Source organism: Triticum urartu, chromosome 2 (genome assembly GCF_003073215.2).
Source record: "Triticum urartu cultivar G1812 chromosome 2, Tu2.1, whole genome shotgun sequence".
NCBI lineage: Eukaryota > Viridiplantae > Streptophyta > Magnoliopsida > Poales > Poaceae > Triticum > Triticum urartu.
Genome location: NC_053023.1, coordinates 731,428,165 through 731,450,459, shown reverse-complemented (window position 1 = coordinate 731,450,459; position 22,295 = coordinate 731,428,165). Strand labels below are relative to the sequence as shown.

The window sequence follows — 22,295 nt, the reverse complement described above, 5'->3', positions numbered from 1 at the left end:
AAAAGCTCGAACCCAAGTCGGAAAAATGCGTCTTCATAGGATACCCTAAAGAAACTATTGGGTATACCTTCTACCTCAGATCCGAAGGCAAGATCTTTGTTGCCAAGAATGGATCCTTTCTAGAGAAAGAGTTTCTCTCGAAGGAAGTAAGTGGGAGGAAAGTAGAACTCGATGAAGTATTACCTCTTGAACCGGAAATAGGCGCAACACAGGAAAATGTTCCTGAGGTGCCTACACCGACTAGAGAGGAAGTTAAAGATGATGATCATGAAACTTCAGATCAAGTTGCTACTGAACTTCGTAGGTCCACAAGGACACGTTCCGCACCGGAGTGGTAAGGCAACCCTGTCTTGGAAATCATGTTGTTAGACAACGGTGAACCTTCGAACTATGAAGAAGCAATGGCGGGCCCGGATTCTGACAAATGGCTGGAAGCCATGAAATCCGAGATAGGATCCATGTATGAAAACGAAGTATGGACTTTGACTGACTTGCCCGTTGATCGGCGAGCCATAGAAAATAAATGGATCTTTAAAAAGAAGATAGACGCGGATGGTAATGTGACCATCTATAAAGCTCGTCTTGTCGCTAAGGGTTATCGACAAGTTCAAGGGGTTGACTACGATGAGACTTTCTCACCTGTAGCGAAGCTGAAGTCTGTCCGAATCATGTTAGCAATTGCCGCATTCTATGATTATGAGATATGGCAAATGGATGTCAAAACGGCATTCCTTAATGGTTTCCTTAAGGAAGAATTGTATATGATGCAGCCAGAAGGTTTTGTCGATCCTAAGAATGCTGACAAGGTGTGCAAGCTCCAACGCTCGATTTATGGGCTGGTGCAAGCATCTCGGAGTTGGAACATTCGCTTTGATGAGATAATCAAAGCGTTTGGGTTTATGCAGACTTATGGAGAAGCCTGCATTTACAAGAAAGTGAGTGGGAGCTCTGTAGCATTTCTCATATTGTATATGGATGACATACTGTTGATGGGAAATGATATAGAATTCTTGGAAAGCATAAAGGCCTACTTGAACAAGTGTTTTTCAATGAAGGACCTTGGAGAAGCTGCTTATATATTAGGCATCAAGATCTATAGAGATAGATCAAGACGCCTCATTGGTCTTTCACAGAGCACATACCTTGACAGGATATTGAAGAAGTTCAAAATGGATCAGTCAAAGAAGGGGTTCTTGCCTGTATTGCAAGGTACGAGATTGAGCACGGCTCAAAGCCCGACCACGGCAGAAGATAGAGAAAAGATGAGTGTCGTCCCCTATGCCTCAGCCATAGTGTCTATCATGTATGCTATGCTGTGTACCAGACCTGATGTAAACCTTGCCGTAAGTTTGGTAGGAAGGTACCAAAGTAATCCCGGCATGGAACACTGGACAGCGGTCAAGAATATCCTGAAGTACCTGAAAAGGACTAAGGACATGTTCCTCGTTTATGGAGGTGACGAAGAGCTCGTCGTAAAGGGTTACGTCGATGCTAGCTTCGACACAGATCTGGATGACTCTAAGTCACAAACCGGATACGTGTATATTTTGAATGGTGGGGCAGTAAGCTGGTGCAGTTGCAAGCAAAGCGTTGTGGCGGGATCTACATGTGAAGCGGAGTACATGGCAGCCTCGGAGGCAGCACAAGAAGCAGTCTGGGACTCTGGGTGAAGGAGTTCATTACCGACCTAGGAGTCATACCCAATGCGTCGGGCCCGATGACTCTCTTCTGTGACAACACTGGAGCTATTGCCCTTGCCAAGGAGCCCAGGTTTCACAGGAAGACCAGGCATATCAAGCGTCGCTTCAACTCCATTTGTGAAAGTGTTCAAAATGGAGACATAGAAATTTGTAAAGTACATACGGACCTGAATGTAGCAGATCCGTTGACTAAACCTCTCCCTAGAGCAAAACATGATCAACACCAGAATTCCATGGGTGTTCGATTCATCACAATGTAACTAGATGATTGACTCTAGTGCAAGTGGGAGACTATTGGAAATATGCCCTAGAGGCAATAATAAAATGATTATTATATTTCCTTGTTCATGATAATTGTCTATTATTCATGCTATAATTGTATTATCCGGAAATCGTAATACATGTGTGAACACATAGACCACAATGTGTCCCTAGTGAGCCTCTAGTTGACCAGCTCGTTGATCAACAGATAGTCATGGTTTCCTGGCTATAGACATGGGGATGTCACTGATAACGGGATCACATCATTAGGAGAATGATGTGATGGACAAGACCCAATCCTAAGCTTAGCTCAAAGATCGTGTAGTTCGTTTGCTGTAGCTTTTCTGAGTGTCAAGTATCATTTCCTTAGACCATGAGATTGTGCAACTCCCGGATACCGTAGGAGTGCCTTGGGTGTGCCAAACGTCACAACGTAACTGGGTGACTATAAAGGTACATTACAGGTATATCCGAAAGTGTCTGTTGGGTTGGCACGAATCAAGACTGGGATTTTTCACTCCGTATGACGGAGAGGTATCTCTGGGCCCACTCGGTAATGCATCATCACAATGAGCTCAAAGTGATCAAGTGGTTGATCACGGGATCATGCATTACGGTACGAGTAAAGTAACTTGCCGGTAACGAGACTGAACGAGGTATTGGGATACCGACGATCGAGTCTCGGGCAAGTAACGTACCGATTGACAAAGGGAATTGTATACGGATTGATTGAATCCTCGACATCGTGGTTCATATGATCAGATCATCGTGGAGCATGTGGGAGCCAACATGGGTATCCAGATCCCACTGTTGGTTATTGACCGGAGAGGCTTCTTGGTCATGTCTGCATGTCTCCCGAACCCGTAGGGTCTACACACTTAAGGTTCGGTGACGCTAGGGTTGTAGAGATATGAGTATGCAGTAACCCGAAAGTTGTTTGGAGTCCCGGATGAGATCCCGGACGTCACGAGGAGTTCCGGAATGGTTCGGAGGTGAAGAATTATATATAGGAAGTGCAGTTTCGGCCATCGGGAGAGTTTCGGGGGTTACTGGTATTGTACCGGGACCACCGGAAGGGTCCCGGGGGTCCACCGGGTGGGGCCACCCATCCCGGAGGGCCCCATGGGCTGAAGTGGGGAGGGGAACCAGCCCCTGGTGGGCTGGTGCGCCCCCCCTTGGGCCCCCCCATGCGCCTAGGGTTGGGAACCCTAAGGGAGGGGGCGCCTCCACTTGCCTTGGGGGGTACTCCACCCCCTTGGCCGCCGCCCCCCCCCCCTAGGAGATCCCATCTCCTAGGGCCGGCGCACCCCCCTAGGGGGCCTATATAAAGGGGGGAGGGAGGGCAGCAACACCTCAAGTCTTGGCGCCTCCCTCTCCCTTGCTACACCTCTCCCTCTCGCAGAAGCTCGGCGAAGCCCTACTGCGATCACTGCTGCATCCACCACCACGCCGTCGTGCTGCTGGATCTTCATCAACCTCTCCTTACCCCTTGATGGATCAAGAAGGAGGAGACGTCATCCGCTCCGTACGTGTGTTGAACGCGGAGGTGCCGTCCGTTCGGCACTTGGTCATCGGTGATTTGGATCACGGCGAGTACGACTCCATCATCCCCGTTCTCTTGAACGCTTCCGCTCGCGATCTACAAGGGTATGTAGGTGCACTCTCCTCTCGTTGCTAGTTGATTCCATAGATTGATCTTGGTGAAACGTAGAATTTTTTTTGTTTTCTGCAACATTCCCCAATAGATACAAGATTGAAGACTTCGTCTCGTGTCTGGATGGGACTCTACTTGGCGTGGAAGGCAAGCTAGGCGATACGGATATGTATATCTCCTCCTTTGTAACCGACCTTATCACTAGTAGAAAAAGGGTCAAATGTGAAGCACATTAGTGCCAGTTTGAATTTGAGCCGGTACTAATGTGTGCATTAGTGCCGGTTCCAACGGCTAGCCGGCCACTCTCATTAGTACCGGTTCGTGGCGAACCTTTAGCACCGGTTCGTGCCACGAACTGGTACTAAAGTGAGTGGTGGCAGGATGTTGTCAGTCCGGGGCCCCTCCAGCACCTTTAGTACCGGGTCGTATCACGAACCGGTACTAAACGTCGTCCTACATAGACCCTTCGTCCACCCGAGCTCGCTCTGTTCTTCCCATTTCCCCTCTCCTCTCTATTCTTTTCCCTCTTCCTCTCAAGCTCGTCACACATTTTGCCCAAAATTTGTCAAGATTTGAAGGCCCCCATCCATTCAAATGATCACAAAGGTTAGCAACTTTGTCCTTTCGTCTCTCATTGCTAGATTAGCTCGTGCAATGCTTTATATAGTGATTGATTTTTGAGTTTAGTAATTTGGGAGGAATTATATATATGTGCTAGTATTTGATTTATATGCAATTTGAGGTCAAAAATAAGACTTAGTTTGCATATGTAGGTGTGGTTTACTTAGTACCTTCTAAATCTCCGTCGTAACCACCATCGATCGCTCGCAACGTCCCGTCGCCGGCACCACCTTGTGGTGAGCCTCTTGTTCATGAAGTTTTATATAAAAAATTGATGTTTGTGTGATTTGGATATATAGTTACTCATATAATTATCTTACCCATACGTTGTTTGTTATACATAGTGCCATGGTTTTGATATCCGTCCCCGTCGGCCCTCGTCCGGGTTATGATTCGGATGTGGTATATTCTCTTTTAAAACTATTCATTGCATTTCGTGTTTATGACAAATTATGCCCATCAAGTTGACATAGATATTTGTATGTAGGAGGTAGTTGAACCGGAAATTCCAACCGACCCTATTGTCGAGAGGTTAAATTTAGTTGAAAGAGAAAACGAGGATTTGAAGGAAAAATTGAAAAGAATTGAGGGGGAGAAGATGGAATTGGAGTTGCATGTTGCCGATGTCATCGATGATCACAAGATTAAGATGGAGAAAATGCGCTTGAAGATTAGAAATATTAGAAAATATGCCATTCATAGTGAGGCTTGGTATCATTATGCTGTTGGATCAATTGTTACCTTAGTTGCGATCTTGATCGCATTTGTTGTTGCATTTAAATTCTTTAGCTAGAGAGTTATTTGTTTGTTGCATTTAAGTGTTGTATGATCTTTATGTATGAAATTTATGTATTGTATTAATTTGGTGTTTTCGGTGCTGTGTATTGAAGATGAGCCGGCAATGGATGTACGATGACCGATGCTCTCCCGAGTTCATTAATGGCGTGCGTACTTTTCTACTTGCGACTGAGGCAAACAAGCGGGCGGATGGTTTTATGCCTTGTCCATGTGCTGGCTGTAAGAATGGTCACAATTACTCTACGTCAAGAACCATTCACGTCCACCTGTTTGAGTCCGGTTTCATGCCCCACTATAATGTTTGGACCAAGCATGGAGAAAGAGGGGTTATGATGGAAGACAATGAAGAAGAAGAGGACGACGACAGCTATCCTGGCCATGGGTTCCCTGAATATGATGATACAACAATGAGGGAAGAAGCTAAGCCGGTAATGCGGGAAGAAGCTGAGCCGGCAATGCGGGAAGAAGCTGAAGAAGAGGCATCGGATGAGCCCGTTGATGATCTAGGTCGGGCCATTGCCGATGCAAAGAGAAACTACGCAAGTGATTTTGAGAAGAAGAAGTTGCAGCGCATGTTAGAGGATCACAAAAAATTGTTGTACCCTAATTGCGTAGGTGACAAGAAAAAGCTGGGCACCACACTGGAATTGCTACAATGGAAGGCAGAGAATGGTGTATCTGACAAGGGATTTGGAAAGTTGTTGGTAATGATAAAGAATATGCTTCCAAAGGACAACGAATTACACGAGAGTACGCACAAAGCAAAGAAGGTTGTCTGCCCTCTAGGGTTAGAGGTGCAGAAGATACATGCATTCCCTAATGATTGCATCCTCTACCGCGGTGAGTACGAGGATTTGAACGCTTGCCCAGTATGCGGTGCATTGCGCTATAAGATCAGCCGCGATGACCCTGGTGATGTCGAGGGCGAGCGCCCCAGGAAGAAGATTCCTGCCAAGGTGATGTGGTATGCTCCTATAATACCATGGTTGAAACGTTTGTTCCAAAACAAAGAGCATGCCAAGGCGATGCGATGGCACAGAGAAGACCGTAAGAAAGACGGAAAGTTGAGAGTACCCGCTGACGGGTCGCAGTGGAGAAAAATCGAAAGAAAGTACGGGAAGGAGTTTGCAGATGACGCAAGGAACGTATGGTTTGGTCTAAGCGTAGATGGCATTAATCCTTTTGGGGAGCAGAGCAGCAACCATAGCACCTGGCCTGCTCATGATCACTGTTGGACAACTCGTCGATATTGAGCCCATGTCTCCGACTAGAGAGGAGGAAATAAAATGGAAATATGTCTGGGGCCAACCTTTGGTCGAGCCAGACGAGGTCAAGAAGCTCCCAACGAGAATGTATGAATTGCATCAATGGTACATGGACATTACCAAGATTTCCAATCGAGAGTCCCTCATGGTGAATGTCAAGAAGGATCATTACTACCATGAGAAAGCTGTGTCCGTTGAGTATTCAGAACTATTTCAGCTATACAATCAAGACGCACTCGACAAATCTATCGTCAGTTGCCATTGTCTGTAAGTGATTTCTTTCTGTAATTTAAGTCTCAAGCTAGCTGTAGTGATCGTTTTGATCAATCATTACCTGTAATTATCCTCACTATATTCTTTTCTGTGGTATTATGCAGGATGAAGATTTATGAAATGAAAAAAGGTGGACGCTATGGCATTGGGTTCGTTGACCCAAATACCATTAATGAATACACATGGAAATTAGATCCATATTACGAAAAAAGTGTAGAGGAAAGCATGCTAGAGTTCTTCAAGTGCCTCAAATACAATGAAGATATACTACTTCCTTACAACTTCGAGTGAGTCACACCGTCTTGTACTACAAATTCTATTTTTGCCTACTAGCTAGCTACATGTTTTTGCTTACATATGCCCGCTTAATTAAGACATGCAAACGTGTGTGCATGCAGATTTCACTGGATCTTGTTAATCATTAAAGTTGATGAAGGAACAGTTGAAGTACTAGACTCACTACTTAAGAAACCAACTGACTACACCATCGTGAAGGGGATAGCCAAGAGGTAATTTCAATCATTATTAACTATATCTCGGCCTATTTAATTAGTTCGTCATTTCCTGATAACAACTATTTAATAACCCATTTATTCATTTTCTTTGTCGACGGGCAGGGCTTGGGCAAAGTTCATCAGGGCCACTCCTGGCCCATGGAAACAAAATCTGAAATGGTATCGACCCTAGGTAAGTAATTAAGTAGTACTAGCTAGCTGCCATCTCTTTAATTATCATGCTTGATTAATTATTATCTGATCAAATTCCATTCTCGTAAAGGCCCTGAAGCAGGCACCGGGGAATAATCTGTGTGCATACTACGTTTGCGAGAATATTCGCATGATGGCGTCCGAAAGGAGCAGATCTCAAAGACAGGAGTGGGTACGTTTGTTAGAACACTATTCACTTTTTTTACACCATTATCGATATCTAGTCACACAACTAATACACATGCATATTGATCTCCTTCTTAACAGTTCAAAGAGGTGCGGGAGAAGCTCCTACCAGAGGACCTCATAGAAGCAATTCAAGAGGAAATAGCGGGATTTTTGCTCGACCAGGTCATAGATCCCAAAGGGGAATACTATTACCCGCTACTGCCCCCATGAACCACTTCCAATTGTTATCGTGCTCCGAAGGCACCAATTAGGCTAATGCCACTGGCATATATATATATATATATATATATATATATATTATGATTGGTTCTACTAGAAATTCTATTTATATATATGCATAACGTGTACAATATGTAGTATCATAAAATACCAACAAACGAAAAAGAATTAAATGGAAAACACAAAATTAAATGAAAAAGAAATCATAAACCCAACCCCCCCAACCTTTTAATACCGGTTGGTGTCACCAACCGGTACTAAAGGGCTCCCTGCCCCCGAAGCTGGCTCGTGCCACGTGGTTGCCCTTTAGCACCGGTTCGTGCTGAACCGGTACTAAAGGGGGGGGGCCTTTAGTGCCCACACTTTAGTGCCGGTTACCGAACCGGCACTAAAGGGCCTTACGAACCGGTGCTATTGCCCGGTTCTGCACTAGTGTATGTAACCCTAGCCCCCTCCGGTGTCTATATAAACCGGAGGGTTTTAGTCCATAGGACAACATACAATCATACCATAGGCTAGCTTTTAGGGTTTAGCCTCTCCGATCTCGTGGTAGATCAACTCTTGTAATACTCATATCATCAAGAATAAATCAAGCAGGACGTAGGGTTTTACCTCCATCAAGAGGGTCCGAACCTGGGTAAAACATCGTGTCCCCTTCCTCCTGTTACCATCCGCCTTAGACGCACAGTTCGGGACCCCCTACCCGAGATCCACCGGTTTTGACACCGACACCCACCGATTGATGTTAATACAAGGAGTAGGGATTGCCATGCAACGGATCCACTAGAGCTATAAATGTATGAAATCTCAACAAAAGAAACTAGTGGGTGTGCATCCAACTTGCTTGCTCACGAAGACCTAGGGCACTTGAGGAGGCCCATCGTTGGAATATACAAGCCATGTTCTATAATGAAAAATTACCACTAGTATATGAAAGTGACAAAACAAGAGACTCTCTAACATGAAGATTAAGGTGCTACTTTGAAGCACAAGTGTGGCAAAGGATAGTAACATTGTCCCTTCTCTCTTTTTCTCTCATTTTTTTTGGGCCTTCTCTTTTTTTATGGCCTTTCTCTTTTTTGGGCCTTCTCTTTTTTATGGCCTTTTTTTATTTATTCCTCACTTGGGACAATGCTCTAGAAAATGATGATCATCACACTTCTATTTATTTACAACTCAATGATTACAACTCGATACTAGAACAAAAGATGACTCTATATGAATGCCTCCAGCAGTGTACCGAGATATGCAATGGACCAAGAGTGACATGTATGAAAGAATTATGAATGGTGGCTTTGCCACAAATACTATGTCAACTACATGATCATGCTAAGCAATATGACAATGATGAATGTGTCATGATGAACGGAATGATGGGAAGTTGCATGGCAATATATCTCGGAATGGCTATGGAAATGCCATAATAGGTAGGTATGGTGGCTGTTTTGAGGAAGATATAAGGAGGTTTATGTGTGAAAGAGTGTATCATATCACGGGGTTTGGATGCACCGGCGAAGTTTGCGCCAACTCTCAATGTGAGAAAGGGCAATGCACGGTACCAAAGAGGCTAGCAAGGATGGAAGGGTGAGAGTGCGTATAATCCATGGACTCAACATTAGTCACAAAGAACTCACATACTTATTGCAAAAATCTACAAGTCATCAAAAAACCTCAGTACTACGAGCATGCTCCTAGGGGGATAGATTGGTAGGAAAAGACCATCGCTCGTCCCCGACCGCCACTCATAAGGAAGACAATCAAATAACACCTCATGTTTCAAATTTGTTGCATAACGTTTACCATACGTGTATCCTATGGGACTTGTAAACTTTAACACAAGTATTTCTCAATTTCACAACTACTCAACTAGCACGACTTTGATATTATTACCTCCATATCTCAAAACAATCATCAAGCATCAAACTTCTCTTAGTATTCAAAACACTCTTAAGAAAATTTTACTAACTTTGAATACCTAGCATATTAGGATTTTAAGCAAATTACCATGCTATTAAGACTCTCAAAATAATCTAAGTGAAGCATGAGAGATCAATAGTTTCTATAAAACAAATCCACCACCGTGCTCTAAAAGATATAAGTGAAGTACTAGAGCAAAACTATATAACTCAAAAGATATAAGCGAAGCACATAGAGTATTCTAACAAATTCCAAATCACGTATGGCTCTCTCAAAAGGTGTGTACAGCAAGGATGATTGTGGTAAACTAACAAGCAAATACTCAAATCATACAAGACGCTCCAATTAAAACACATATCATGTGGCGAATAAAAATATAGCTCCAAGTAAAGTTACCAATAGAAGTAGACGAAAGAGGGGATGCCTTCCGGGGCATCCCCAAGCTTTGGATTTTAGGTGTCCTTAGATTATCTTGGGGGTGCCATGGGCACCCCCAAGCTTAGGCTCTTGCCACTCCTTGTTCCATAATCCATCAAATCTTTAACCAAAACTTGAAAACTTCACAACACAAAACTTAACGTAGAAAATCTCGTGAGCCCCGTTAGCGAAAGAAAATAAAAGACAACTTCAAGGTACTGTAATGAAATCATTCTTAATTTATATTGGTGTTATACCTACTGTATTCCAACTTCTCTAAGGTTTATAAACTATTTTACTAGCCATAGATTCATCAAAATAAGCAAACAACACACGAAAAACAGAATCTGTCAAAAACAGAACATTCTGTAGTAATCTGTAGCTAGCTCAAGCTCTGGAACCCCCAAAATTATAAAATAAATTTCTGGACGTGAGGAATTTATATATTAATCACCTTCAAAAAGAATTAACTAAATATCACTTTCCAAATAAAAATGACAGCAGTTCTCGTGAGCGCTAAAGTTTCTGTTTTTTACAGCAAGTTGAACAAGACTTTCCCCAAGTCTTCCCAACGGTTCTACTTGGCACAAACACTAATTAAACACAAAAAACACAACCAAAAGAGAGGCTAGATAAATTATTTATTACTAAACAGGAGAAAAAAGCAAGGAATAAAAATAAAATTGGGTTGCCTCCCAACAAGCGCTATCGTTTAACGCCCCTAGCTAGGCATAACAAGCAAGAATAGATCTAGGTATTGCCATCTTTGGTAGGCAATCCATAAGTGGCTCTCATAATAGATTCATAAGGTAATTTAATTTTCTTTCTAGGAAAGTGCTCCATGCCTTTCCTTAATGGAAATTGGAATCTAATATTTCCTTCCTTCATATCAATAATTGCACCAATCGTTCTAAGGAAAGGTCTACCAAGAATAATAGGACATGAAGGATTGAAATCTATGTCAAGAACAATAAAATCTACGGGCACATAATTCCTATTTGCAACAATAAGAACATCATTAATTCTTCCCATAGGTTTCTTAATAGTGAAATCTGCAAGGTGCAAGTTTAGAGAGCAATCATCGAAATCACGGAAACCTAACAAATCACACAAAGTCTTTGGAATCGTGGAAACACTAGCACCCAAATCAAATAAAGCATAGCATTCATGATATTTAATTTTAATTTTAATAGTTGGTTCCCACTCATCATAAAGTTTTCTAGGGATAGAAACTTCCAATTCAAGTTTTTCTTCATAAGATTGCATCAAGGCATCAACGATATGTTTAGTAAACGCTTTATTTTGACTATAAGCGTGAGGAGAATTTAGCACGGATTGCAACAAGCAAATACAATTAATCAAAGAGCAATTTTCATAGTTAAATTCCTTGAAATCCATAATAGTGGGTTTAGCAACATCTAGGGTTTTAATTTCTTCAATCCCACTTTTATCAAATTTAGCATCAAGATCAACAAATTCCGAATTCTTGGAACGCCTTCTAGGTAAAGATGGATCATATTCAGTCCCATCATTATCAAGATTCATATTGAAAAACAAAGATTTAATAGGGGACACATCAATAAATTTCAGATCTTCATCTTTATTTTCATGGGAACTAGAAGAAACACTCTTATTAGCAAATAATTTCATAAGTTCATCCATCTTTCCACTCAAAACATTAATTTATTCTACCACATGCACCTTTTTATTAGTAGATCTTTCAGTATGCCATTGAGAATAATTAACCATAATATTATCTAGGAGTTTATTAGCTTCTCCTAAAGTGATTTCCATAAAAGTGCCTCCCGCGGCCGAATCTCAAAGATTCCTAGAAGCAAAATTCAATCCGGCATAAAATTTTTGTATAATCATCCACAAATTTAAATCATGAGTAGGGCAATTATGTATCATTAATTTCATTCTCTCCCAAGCTTGAGTATTCTATAGTCTCACCTAAATAGCTTGGCGTAATCATGGTCATAGCTGTTTCCTGTGTGAAATGATCTTAGCGGGAGGAAAATACTTACAGATAAAAGCATCTTTGCACTTACTCCATGAATTAATACTATTTTTAGGCAAAGACGAAAACCAAGCTTTAGCACGATGTCTAAGCGAAAAAGGAAATAGCTTCAATTTAACAATATCATTATCCACATCTTTCTTATTTTGCATGTCACACAAATCAACGAAGCTATTTAGATGGGTAGCGGCATCTTCACTAGGAAGGCCGGAAAACGGATCTTTCATGACAAGATTCAGCAAAGCAGCATTAATTTCACATGATTCAGCATCGGTAAGAGGAGCAATCGAAGTGCTAATAAAATCATTGTTGTTGGTGTTGGTGAAGTCACACAATTTAGTATTATCTTGAGCCATCATGACAAGCAAGCAAACTAACACACAAGCAAACAAAAAGCAAGCGGGCAAAAAGAGGCAAATAAAGGGAGAGAGGGAGGATAGAGAGAGAGGGCGAATAAAACGGCAAGGGTGAAGTGGGGAGAGGAAAACGAGAGGCAAATGGCAAATAATGTAATGCGGGAGATAAGGGTATGTGATGGGTACTTGGTATGTTGATTTTTGCGTAGACCTCCCCGGCAACGGTGCCAGAAATCCTTCTTGCTACCTCTTGAGCACTGCGTTGGTTTTCCCCAAAGAGGAAGGGATGATGCAGCAAAGTAGCGTAAGTATTTCCCCTCAGTTTTTGAGAACCAAGGTATCAATCCAGTAGGAGGCTACGCGCGAGTCCCTCGTACCTGCACAAAACAAATAAATCCTCGCAACCAACGCAAATAGGGGTTGTCAATCCCTATAAGGCCACTTGCGAGAGTGAGATCTGATAGATATGATAAGATAATATTTTTGGTATTTTTGTGATAAAGATGCAAAGTAAAATAAAGGCAAAGTAAATAGCAAAGGAAATAACTAAGTAGTAGGAGATTAATATGATGAAGATAGACCCGGGGGCCATAGGTTTCACTAGTGGCTTCTCTCGAGAGCATAAGTATTCTACGGTGGGTGAACAAATTACTGTTGAGCAATTGACATAATTGAGCATAGTTATGAGAATATCTAGCTATGATCATGTATATAGGCATCACGTCCGAGACAAGTAGACCGACTCCTGCCTGCATCTACTACTATTACTCCACTCATCGACCGCTATCCAGCATGCATCTAGAGTATTAAGTTAAAAACAGAGTAACGCCTTAAGCAAGATGACATGATGTAGAGGGATAGACTCATGCAATATGAAGAAAACCCCATCTTGTTATCCTCGATGGCAACAATACAATACGTGCCTTGCTGCCCCTACTGTCACTCGGAAAGGACACCGCAAGATTGAACCCAAAGCTAAGCACTTCTCCCATAGCAAGAAAGATCAATCTAGTAGGCCAAATCAAACTGATAATTCGAAGAGACTTGCAAAGATAACCAATCATACATAAAAGAATTCAAAGAAGATTCAAATATCATTCATAGATAGACTTGATCATAAACCCACAATTCATTGGTCTCAACAAACACACCGCAAAAAGAAGATTACATAGAATAGATCTCCACAAGAGAGGGGGAGAACATTGTATTGAGATCCAAAAAGAGAGAAGAAGCCATCTAGATACTAACTATGGACCCGTAGGTCTGAGGTAAACTACTCACACTTCATCGGAGGGGCTATGGTGTTGATGTAGAAGCCCTCCGTGATCGATGCCCCCTCCGGCGGAGCTCTGGAACAGGCCCCAAGATGGGATCTCGTGGATACAGAAAGTTGTGGCGGTGGAATTAGGGTTTTGGCTCCGTATCTGATCGTTTGGGGGTACGTAGGTATATATAGGAGGAAGGAGTACGTCGGGGGAGCAACAGGGGGCCCACGAGGGTGGAGGGCGCGCCTGGGGGGGGGTAGGCGCGCCCCCTACCTCGTGGCCTCCTCTTTTCTTTCTTGACGTAGGGTCCAAGTCTCCCGGGTCTTGTTCGTTGAGAAAATCACGTTCCCGAAGGTTTCATTCCGTTTGGACTCCGTTTGATATTCCTTTTCTTAGAAACCCTAAAACAGGCAAAAAAAGCAATTCTGGGCTGGGCCTCTGGTTAATAGGTTAGTCCCAAAAATAATATAAAAGTGGATAATAAAGCCCAATAATGTCCAAAACAGTAGATAATATAGCATGGAGCAATCAAAAATTATAGATACGTTGGAGACGTATCAATAATCAAAACCTCCTAGGTATTTCTTATTATCCTTTGCATCGAACATGTACCGGTCCCTTCTAATGTGCACCATGAAAGCAAACCGCAACTCCATCCTAACCGGCGAAAAACAGAGACACAATCAGCACACTAATTGGGAAAACCTACTCGAATCGAGTGTTCAAATGCACAACTAAGCTCAATCTAAACAAGAGGCGAGACTTACCCCTCGGGAACCCAGTTGTGGACGTGGCGGATCTCCGGCCCGATGCCTGCCTCTCCGAATATTCTGGGGTCGCCGCTGCTCGCCATTTCACCCTAGGGTTCTTCCTCCTAGTTCAAATAGCTCCAGCAGCCCCCACCTTTGAGCGCTCTGGCCGGGCGCACGGAAGGAGGCCGTGCCGCGGGTCCAGCAGGTGGCGGGCGCCCCACCCGTGGCGTCGCAGGAAGGTGGCGGGCGTCGTAGGTATCCGTGGAGCGTATGCGCAGGACGGTAGCGGCGGAGCAGGCCGTGCAGCTGGTGGCGGGGCAGGTGCAGGCGGCGGCGGCACAGGACAGCCGGCCGGCGGATGGGCAGAGTGAGCTAGAATGATTTGGGGATTTAGTTGCATGGGCCTACATATCAGCTCCGGACCCACATCCACACGGTCCCACATGTAAGCTCCGGACCCACAACCACTAACGCCGGCGGACGGAATGGACTCAAATATGGCCATTTGGCCTCATCATAGTTGTTGCGCATGGACTAGGGGCAAAACTGAGGACAATTCGCATCTGAGGGTAAAACTGAGCACATGGACACCACTGAGGGCAAAAGGATAATTAACCCTGATAAATAACATGCACCAAACCACTTGTTAGAATAAGGATGCTAGAGAGATTACTTGAAATCCATACAAGCCACCAAACCACTTGTTAGAATAAGGATGCTAGAGAGATTACTTGAAATCCATACAAGCGAGCAATTAGAATTATGTGGTGCAGAAGAATGACTCTGTTAAAAATAAAGAACAATGATTGTGTCTATCTATACACGATTTTCCTCTGCTCAAGCAAGCAAGAATCAAACAACACAATATACAACAATTTGATTGCAAACACGTTCAAACTGGACGGATACGTGCACATTAGCGAACACCACCAAGTTGTGTCCAGACCATTTGCAATCAAAAGATGAGATGTGCAGGGAAGGGGGTGGAGCTCACCACACCAGGCCAGGGGGTAGGAGGAGGGAGTAGGCAGCCGCAGCAGCCATGAGGGAGGGCTCGTCCTCGTCCACCTGAAGCAGTAGGAGCAGTAGCTGGTCCAGATCCGAGCAACCTGCACAGAAAGCAAAGGAAAGGAAAGGAAAGGAATCACAAGGAGTGGCGTGAGGAAACCGACGAAGACAAGGGAAGGAGGCGCGCACACCATGGTCGGAGGTTGCCGGAGATTGAGCCGTCGGACCTCCACGGGTAGCTAGGGTTTCAGGCGTCTCAGTCCTTGGCTGCAGCCGGGTCGGACCTCCATCGACGATCTCGAGGGACGGCGGCCCGTCGGTGTGGCTGCGGATCTGAGCGCTGCCTCCCCTTGCCGCCGGATCCCTTCCATTCCCTTCCCTCCCTTGGGAGAGGGAGAGAAGGTGAGGGGGGAGGAGGAGGCCGGGCAGGGCTCCTCCCGCCTGCCCGCGATGGGAGGTGGCGGGGGCGGTAGCGACGGGCGGCGGCGTTTGAGGGAGGGGATCGGCGGCGGCTGCGAGGGCGAAGGATCTGGTGTGGCGTCGCTCGAGGGAAAAACTTCGCTCGCTCGTTCGCAACGCACGGGCAACGTCTGGCTAATTTTCGTAGGTTAACTGTCGTAGATTTTTTTAGGACGATTTTCTGTCGATGAACCGTAGTGTTTCACAACGGGCATTGTCGTATCATACCGACTTTTTTTGTCGGTCTCGAGGGCGGAAGGGGGGAATCGCTGGGTTGTTGGAGGTGGGATCGAGGACGAAAATTAACCGTCTCTGGTGAGACGAAAATTGACCGGCGGAGACTACCAACTGCTCCATTAGGATTAGAGATACGTTCTAAGCAATTTTGTAGTTGAAATCTCTATAATGCAAGCAATTATTAGACTTATTTTGAATACAAGTTTCTTTTAACTATTCAAGTTATAATCCCTGTAACTATTCAAGTTTGATTAATAACGCCTGAGGGGTGGTTAAAAAAATCAACGGGCATTTTAGAGGGATTTAGACACGGGGTCGGCTAGACCACCAATTGAAAGTTGGGGGATACCACTGTTTTCCTAAACACTCAACCACAGGTTTCAAGTCATGGTACTTGCATTTTTTTGGATTTATTATTGGCTTTCCGGCGATATGCGTTCAGTTGGAGTAGACGTTTTCGTCGACTACGAGATGTCTATGGTGACTTCATAAATCTCAAGATAATATGACAAAGGAACGCCAACCAAGAAAGAAAATTACAATCAAGACCGAAGAATCCCCGAGCTTGACACTAACGCCTTCCACCTGCCTCTAGTACCACCAAAGGAAAAATTGACGGATCACCTCCTCGCCCGAGTTCGACGCGGCTTCATCGTTGATATGCAGCTTTGTGGACTTCTAAAGTGGCTCACCAAAGGTGAAACTATTGTCGTTGAACGAATCAGACCGAGATTACACCACGAACACGCCATCAAACTCTAGATCTAACACCCCAGCACGACTAAGACGTCGGAGCAGGAAACCATACCTGCAAATCACCAACCACAAACCCAACACACGATTCGTCTTTCAGATGTCGTTCTTGCATACCGCAATCTGCATGAACGTCGTCGCAACATCGGAGCCCGAGGACACAAGTCCGCCACAAGGATGCTGCCGCCACCACGACATCCCCGTTCCAAATCCATCACTGACCATAGAGCTGATCGCCTTGTCGAGGGAGGAATTTGAGATTTTTTTATTCAGCGTCGCCGCTGCCGCCGCCGAAGCCAAGACGTCGAATGACTCAAAACCTAAAGTGCTAGTGCCCTAAAACCTAAAGCTACCTGGTCCGCAGGCGTGACATCTGGCGACCCCCCTCACTACTGACGATCAAGAGGCCGTTAGTGGAGGGGAGCCACACTACCGGACTCGCGGGCTATGCCTACGGCCCAGGGCCGTCGGCATAGGTCCTTTGCCGTCGGCATAGATCTATGCCTACGGCTGCCGTCGGCATAGCCCCGTCGGCGTAGATCACGTCAGCGTAGATGTGTCAGACCGTCGGCGTAGTATAGCCGTCGGCATAGGTGCATATGCCGACGGCCGTGGGATAGCCGTCGGTGTTGTTTTCCGTCTGACAGCAACGGACGGCGCCGTCAACAGCGCTGGCGATTCAGGGGACGGCAACAGATGGAAATCTGTGCCGACGACCTAGCCGTCGGCATACCTGCGCCACGTGTCGTCCCCCGGCTTCTCCTGGCGGCAGGGCTATGCCTACGGCAAAGCCGTCGGCATAGATGGAAATCTATGCCGACAGCTTTGCCGTAGGCATATCTCTGCCATGTGGCAGCTCCTGGTTTCTCCTGGCAGCAGGGCTATGCCTACGGCAAAGCCGTCGGCATAGTTTTTCATATATGCCTACAGCTTTGCTGTAGGCATAGATGTGCCACGTGGCAAGCCCTGGTACCTCCTGGGTGTATATATGCCGACGGCTTTGCCGTAGGCATAGTTTTTTTATATTTCCCCTGTTTTCTCTTTTCCAAATCATTTGACAGCATTTCAAAATAGAACAATATGAAATTATGCAGAAATATGACAATTCATCATGTGAACATACTCAAGTTCATCTAAACATACTCAAGTTCACCATCATCATCTAAACATACTCAAGTTCATCACATCATCTAAAGATCATCACCGACGGAAGTTCATGAACATAAAAGTAGTGCAAGACATGAAACATGATAAAAGTAGGAATATGAAAGGCATGGCACGATGGCCACATGCACGGAATCATCAAGCAAGAGCACCTCCGCCAAAACCACCACCTCCGCCATAACCACCACCACCTCCGCCAAAAGCACCACCTCCGCCAAAACCACCACCACCACCTCCGCCAAAACCGCCATCGCGACCACCACCACTCTGCCAGATCGGAGTGACTGGGGTCGATGGAGCAGGAGTCGAGCCACCGGTTCCCTACATGTTTCAGAAAAGATTCTAACGGTAAATATGATATGATAGTGTTTCATGAACGAGAACTAGTTTGCTAGTAGTTAGGCAAATGTACTAACCGGACCATCACTGCCTAGTGCCACCCATTCATCGAACGTGGGCACGTGTGGGGGTTCTCCCGCAGGTGGTGGTGAGGGTCCCATTTGTGGTGGATCCGTGCGGTTAGTCCAAGACGCCAACATAGCCTGAATGTTAGTTAAACAAGCAAACTAGATGATCAGAAGGAATGAAAGTGCAAAAATTTAGGTTGGTTTTAAGAGGGCAAAACTAACCGTCATCATCTGACGGTTGTAATCATCGTTTGCCTTCACTCGTTTCAAGTACTCCCGCACCTCGAGATTCCTATGCTCGACAAACTCCTTATATGCCTACATAATTTAGGTTGTTTCTAAGTGAGCAATGCTGAAAATAAACTGAGAATGCAAGATAGAAAAAGATAAAGAGGAAGTACTTACAGCATGCTGGCGGGCTAAGGGAGTCTGTGAACGCCCCGTACTCTCTAACTGGCTCGGGTTGCTAGCCCGAAGCTGTGTGTACGAGATCGAAGGAGTGATCAAGCCATCGAAACACGGATACCGGCCATTCTTCTTCCCCTGGATGGCCACCACCGCCGTGTCGTCAATCTAAGACTGGGCGACCTCAGCAACAGGAACATCCGGGTGCAACTCCTGATAGTGATGAATGTAAGACCCCAGGTGCTCCTCGGTCTTGTCGTAGTACTGGCTCTCGCCCTCCTTGCGATGACTCCGCTCGCGGGCCAGCTTCCACGACTCCATGTCTGAGAGCGGCCTCTTCAACTTGTCCTCCTACAACGTCAAATAGAAGTCAGCCATACATAAGAACATGACGTAAAGAAGAACAAAAATGCATCATGCACATAGATATACCTTCATGGCCTTGAAGCCCCAGTGGTTCCTGTTTCCTTGGCCGTGTGTCCCGTCGTCTCCACGGTTAGCCCGGGCCTTGATGCTCTTGGCAGCAAACTCTGCATCGGCGCCGAGCCACCTATCCACCAAACTCGCCCATCCGTCATGCCTTCCATAGCACCAACGAGGAACAACCTATGCAAATTTTGGAAGCATGACATGTGAGCACGAAACATATAGTTGACTGCTTGAAACAATGAAAAGTTAGTAATAGTTACCATCATGAACTGCTCCTTGCCCAAGGTAAGTCGTAGCTTCTGCGCTTGAGTTTTGGTCATCTTTTGGTGCAGGTAGTAGTGGTAGTACTGCGAGACGGCAACCCAGCGCACCTCGTACTGCAACTGACGAGCTTTCTTCTTCGCAGCCGCAAGCAAGACCACGTCGGCTCTGGCCTTGTGCTCGTCAAGAACTCTATAGAGTTGCTGCAATCATGCATAAACCAGAAGCAAACAAGGCATGAGTTGAGTGATTCAATGATAAACTATGAACGAAACTGAAGACAAGTGATTCAGAAGAGAACTTACCCAAAATTTGGTGATCACGGCCTTAGCGGTCGTCCCATACTCCGCGTTGCTGCAAGCCTCGTAGTGGGCCCAGCTCGTGGCCAAAACCCGCTGCTGCGGGTCCCTGTCTGGCCGCGGGCAGAATAGGCCAGGCCAAAACTCCTTCAACAGGACAGTGATAAGGTCGTTTGGTTTACGGCCCTTTCCGCGAAGGATCCAGTTTCTGCAAAAGAATCAAATGATTGCCATGTGTACAATAAGAAAATGTTGTCATGTGTTGAAAATATTATTGAGAGGCACTTACTCTGTCCCCACAGGTTCAATGAGCCACTTGTGCTCCTCGATAGAAGGTGGTGTAGGTAGTCCGGCATTACCACGCAGCCACCCCTGCGAAGAACCCGGTGGCAAGTCACCCCACAACGTGGGATCAACCTCCCCTCCACCCTCCTCGGCCTCCTCCTCACCCTCCTCCTCGGCCTCCTCCTCCTCACCCTCCTCCTCGGCCTCCTCCTCCTTGCCATCAGGAACATACTCCTCCTCCTCAGACTCAGAAGGTGCCTCTGTAAAGGAGGGCATCGAAGAAGACCCTCCTATTTCAGACACGGCCCGGAGTTTTTTGCCCCGATTGCCTCTCCCCCCATCTCCTCCTCCTCTAGGGGCTCTCCCCCCACCGCCTCCTCCTCTAGGGTCTCCTCCCCCGACCCCTCCACCTCCCTGTGAGGTGTCATCCTCGCGTAGTCGGCAGGGAACCTTGTGGGCTCGTCCACTCCAAGTAAGTCCTTTAAATTTACTGAGGAAACTAGCGCCGCTGGACTTGCCCATGATTAGCAAACCTGCATTGAGAATAGAATAAACAATTAGTAAGGATATCAATTAAACAAGCATACAGGAAAAACATTAATACCAGAAGAGCACATTAAGCATACTATTGTAATGATCATTAAAAGAACTTACATTTTCTAGAACCCATATGAATCATCACTATTGTAATCTATTTCTGGACCGGTCTCATCATCACTATCACGCATATCTTCTTCGTTGTCTGACGGAGGTGGAGGCTCTTCCTCATCGTCAGCGTCTTCATTTAACTTTTCAAGCATAATTATGTCTCTTTGATTCACAACTGCCTCACCATCAATCCGTGCGTCGTCGTCGTTTGGGTCTAGGTCAACATAACCCAAGTCATCATCCTCGTTGTTTTGGACCACGTCATCATGTTCCTCTTGATAGAACACTCCCTCGTATGTCATGGGGTTTATGTTGTAGTAATCATCATCGTTCGGGTCCGGTAGCTTACCATGCGGCGACACCTTGAACACAACTTCCCAACCCTTTAGGTACTCTTTCTGGCATGGGTAAGGCAGATAATATACTTTTGTGGCCTGGGTAGCGGCGATAAAGAGATCAGCTCCGGCATAGACGGTTGATGGTTTAACTTCAACTAAACCAACAGAAGGCGTATGTCTCAGACCCTTATTGGGGTCGAACCATCGGCATTTGAACACAGTGAGACTTAGGTGTTCGCGGCCACGTTTGAATGTAAGCTCGTATATTTTTCCTACCCTTCCGTAGTAATCTACTTCATTATCTCCTTCAGTGAAGACTCCGGTATTTATGGTTTTGGGATCAGGCCGACTGTTCTGGTGCTCCTCTGTATGGAAGCGATACCCATTCACATCATACTTTTCGCATGTCATGACGACAGGATCAAAACCCATGGAAACCCATCTCAATTCTTCATCCATTGATTCGGTCGGATCATTTCCCTACAAGTTTAATTGAAATTATAGGGTGCATGAGTTTAATTGAAATTATAGGGTGCATGAGTTTAATTGAAAGTGTGAAAAATTACTTTCTCGATGAACCACGCAACGAAATTTTTCCTTCCATCAGCACCCTTTCGGAGAAGAGCAAGTGCCTCCGCTTCAGAAGGAGGCAGCATTCCCGTCCATTCTTCTTCAACGAATCGACTACAATAAGAAAAGCGGTATAAGAACTAGGCAAAGTGAACATAACGAATTGACTAAAAGAATGGTGCAAAGGTATTACCTCATCCACTCATCCTCAACTTCCTTGATGTTGTGCAAGATATAGAACATGACATCCTCCCACTCATCTCGTGGCATGAGATAAGATTTCGAGCATCCAGCCCTACTACCTTTCCCGATGAATAGAGGCAACTTGGGTTTATACTTGGGTTCTTCTGTATTGTATCGAGACACCTTATTGTGCAACGTGGGAACATGGTCCGGATAGTAGGCTGTCCTGAGGTCTGCCACCTCCTCTAGGATAACTGCCTCAGCTATGGAAGCTTCAATCTTAGCTTTGTTTCCACATTTCTGTCTCAGATGCTTGTTCTGTCTCTCAGGGCCGTACTGCCAACGATTCTGCACAGGGTCCCCCAACAATACCTCGTTCGGGAGGTGCAAAAGGAGATGTGTCATCGGAGTAAAGAAGCCTGGCGGGAAGATCTT

The 22,295-nt window shown here is 45.3% G+C and overlaps 1 protein-coding gene and 2 long non-coding RNA genes across 3 annotated transcripts in view; all 3 read right to left on the bottom strand.

The window, feature by feature from the left end:
* Positions 1-15,635, bottom strand: part of LOC125534466 — a 72,314-nt gene extending 56,679 nt beyond the window's left edge. Inside the window, exons 1-2 of the long non-coding RNA XR_007294495.1 lie at positions 15,614-15,635; positions 15,409-15,523 (exon numbers count right to left, since the gene is read on the bottom strand). This is a non-coding gene — a long non-coding RNA (uncharacterized LOC125534466). The remainder of the gene's footprint in view (positions 1-15,408; positions 15,524-15,613) is intronic.
* Positions 15,636-18,530: 2,895 nt separating this feature from the next.
* Positions 18,531-18,971, bottom strand: LOC125534465. Its single transcript, XR_007294494.1, has 3 exons — positions 18,848-18,971; positions 18,665-18,760; positions 18,531-18,577 (listed from the first exon to the last, which is right to left on the bottom strand). It is a non-coding gene; the product is annotated as an uncharacterized LOC125534465 (long non-coding RNA).
* A 1,809-nt stretch (positions 18,972-20,780) lies between these two features.
* LOC125538326 lies at positions 20,781-21,959 on the bottom strand. Its single transcript, XM_048701587.1, has 2 exons — positions 21,674-21,959; positions 20,781-21,587 (listed from the first exon to the last, which is right to left on the bottom strand). Exons 1-2 carry the CDS (start codon positions 21,761-21,763, stop codon positions 20,781-20,783), a joined length of 897 nt encoding a protein of 298 aa, XP_048557544.1. The 5' UTR covers positions 21,764-21,959.
* Positions 21,960-22,295: the final 336 nt, after the last annotated feature.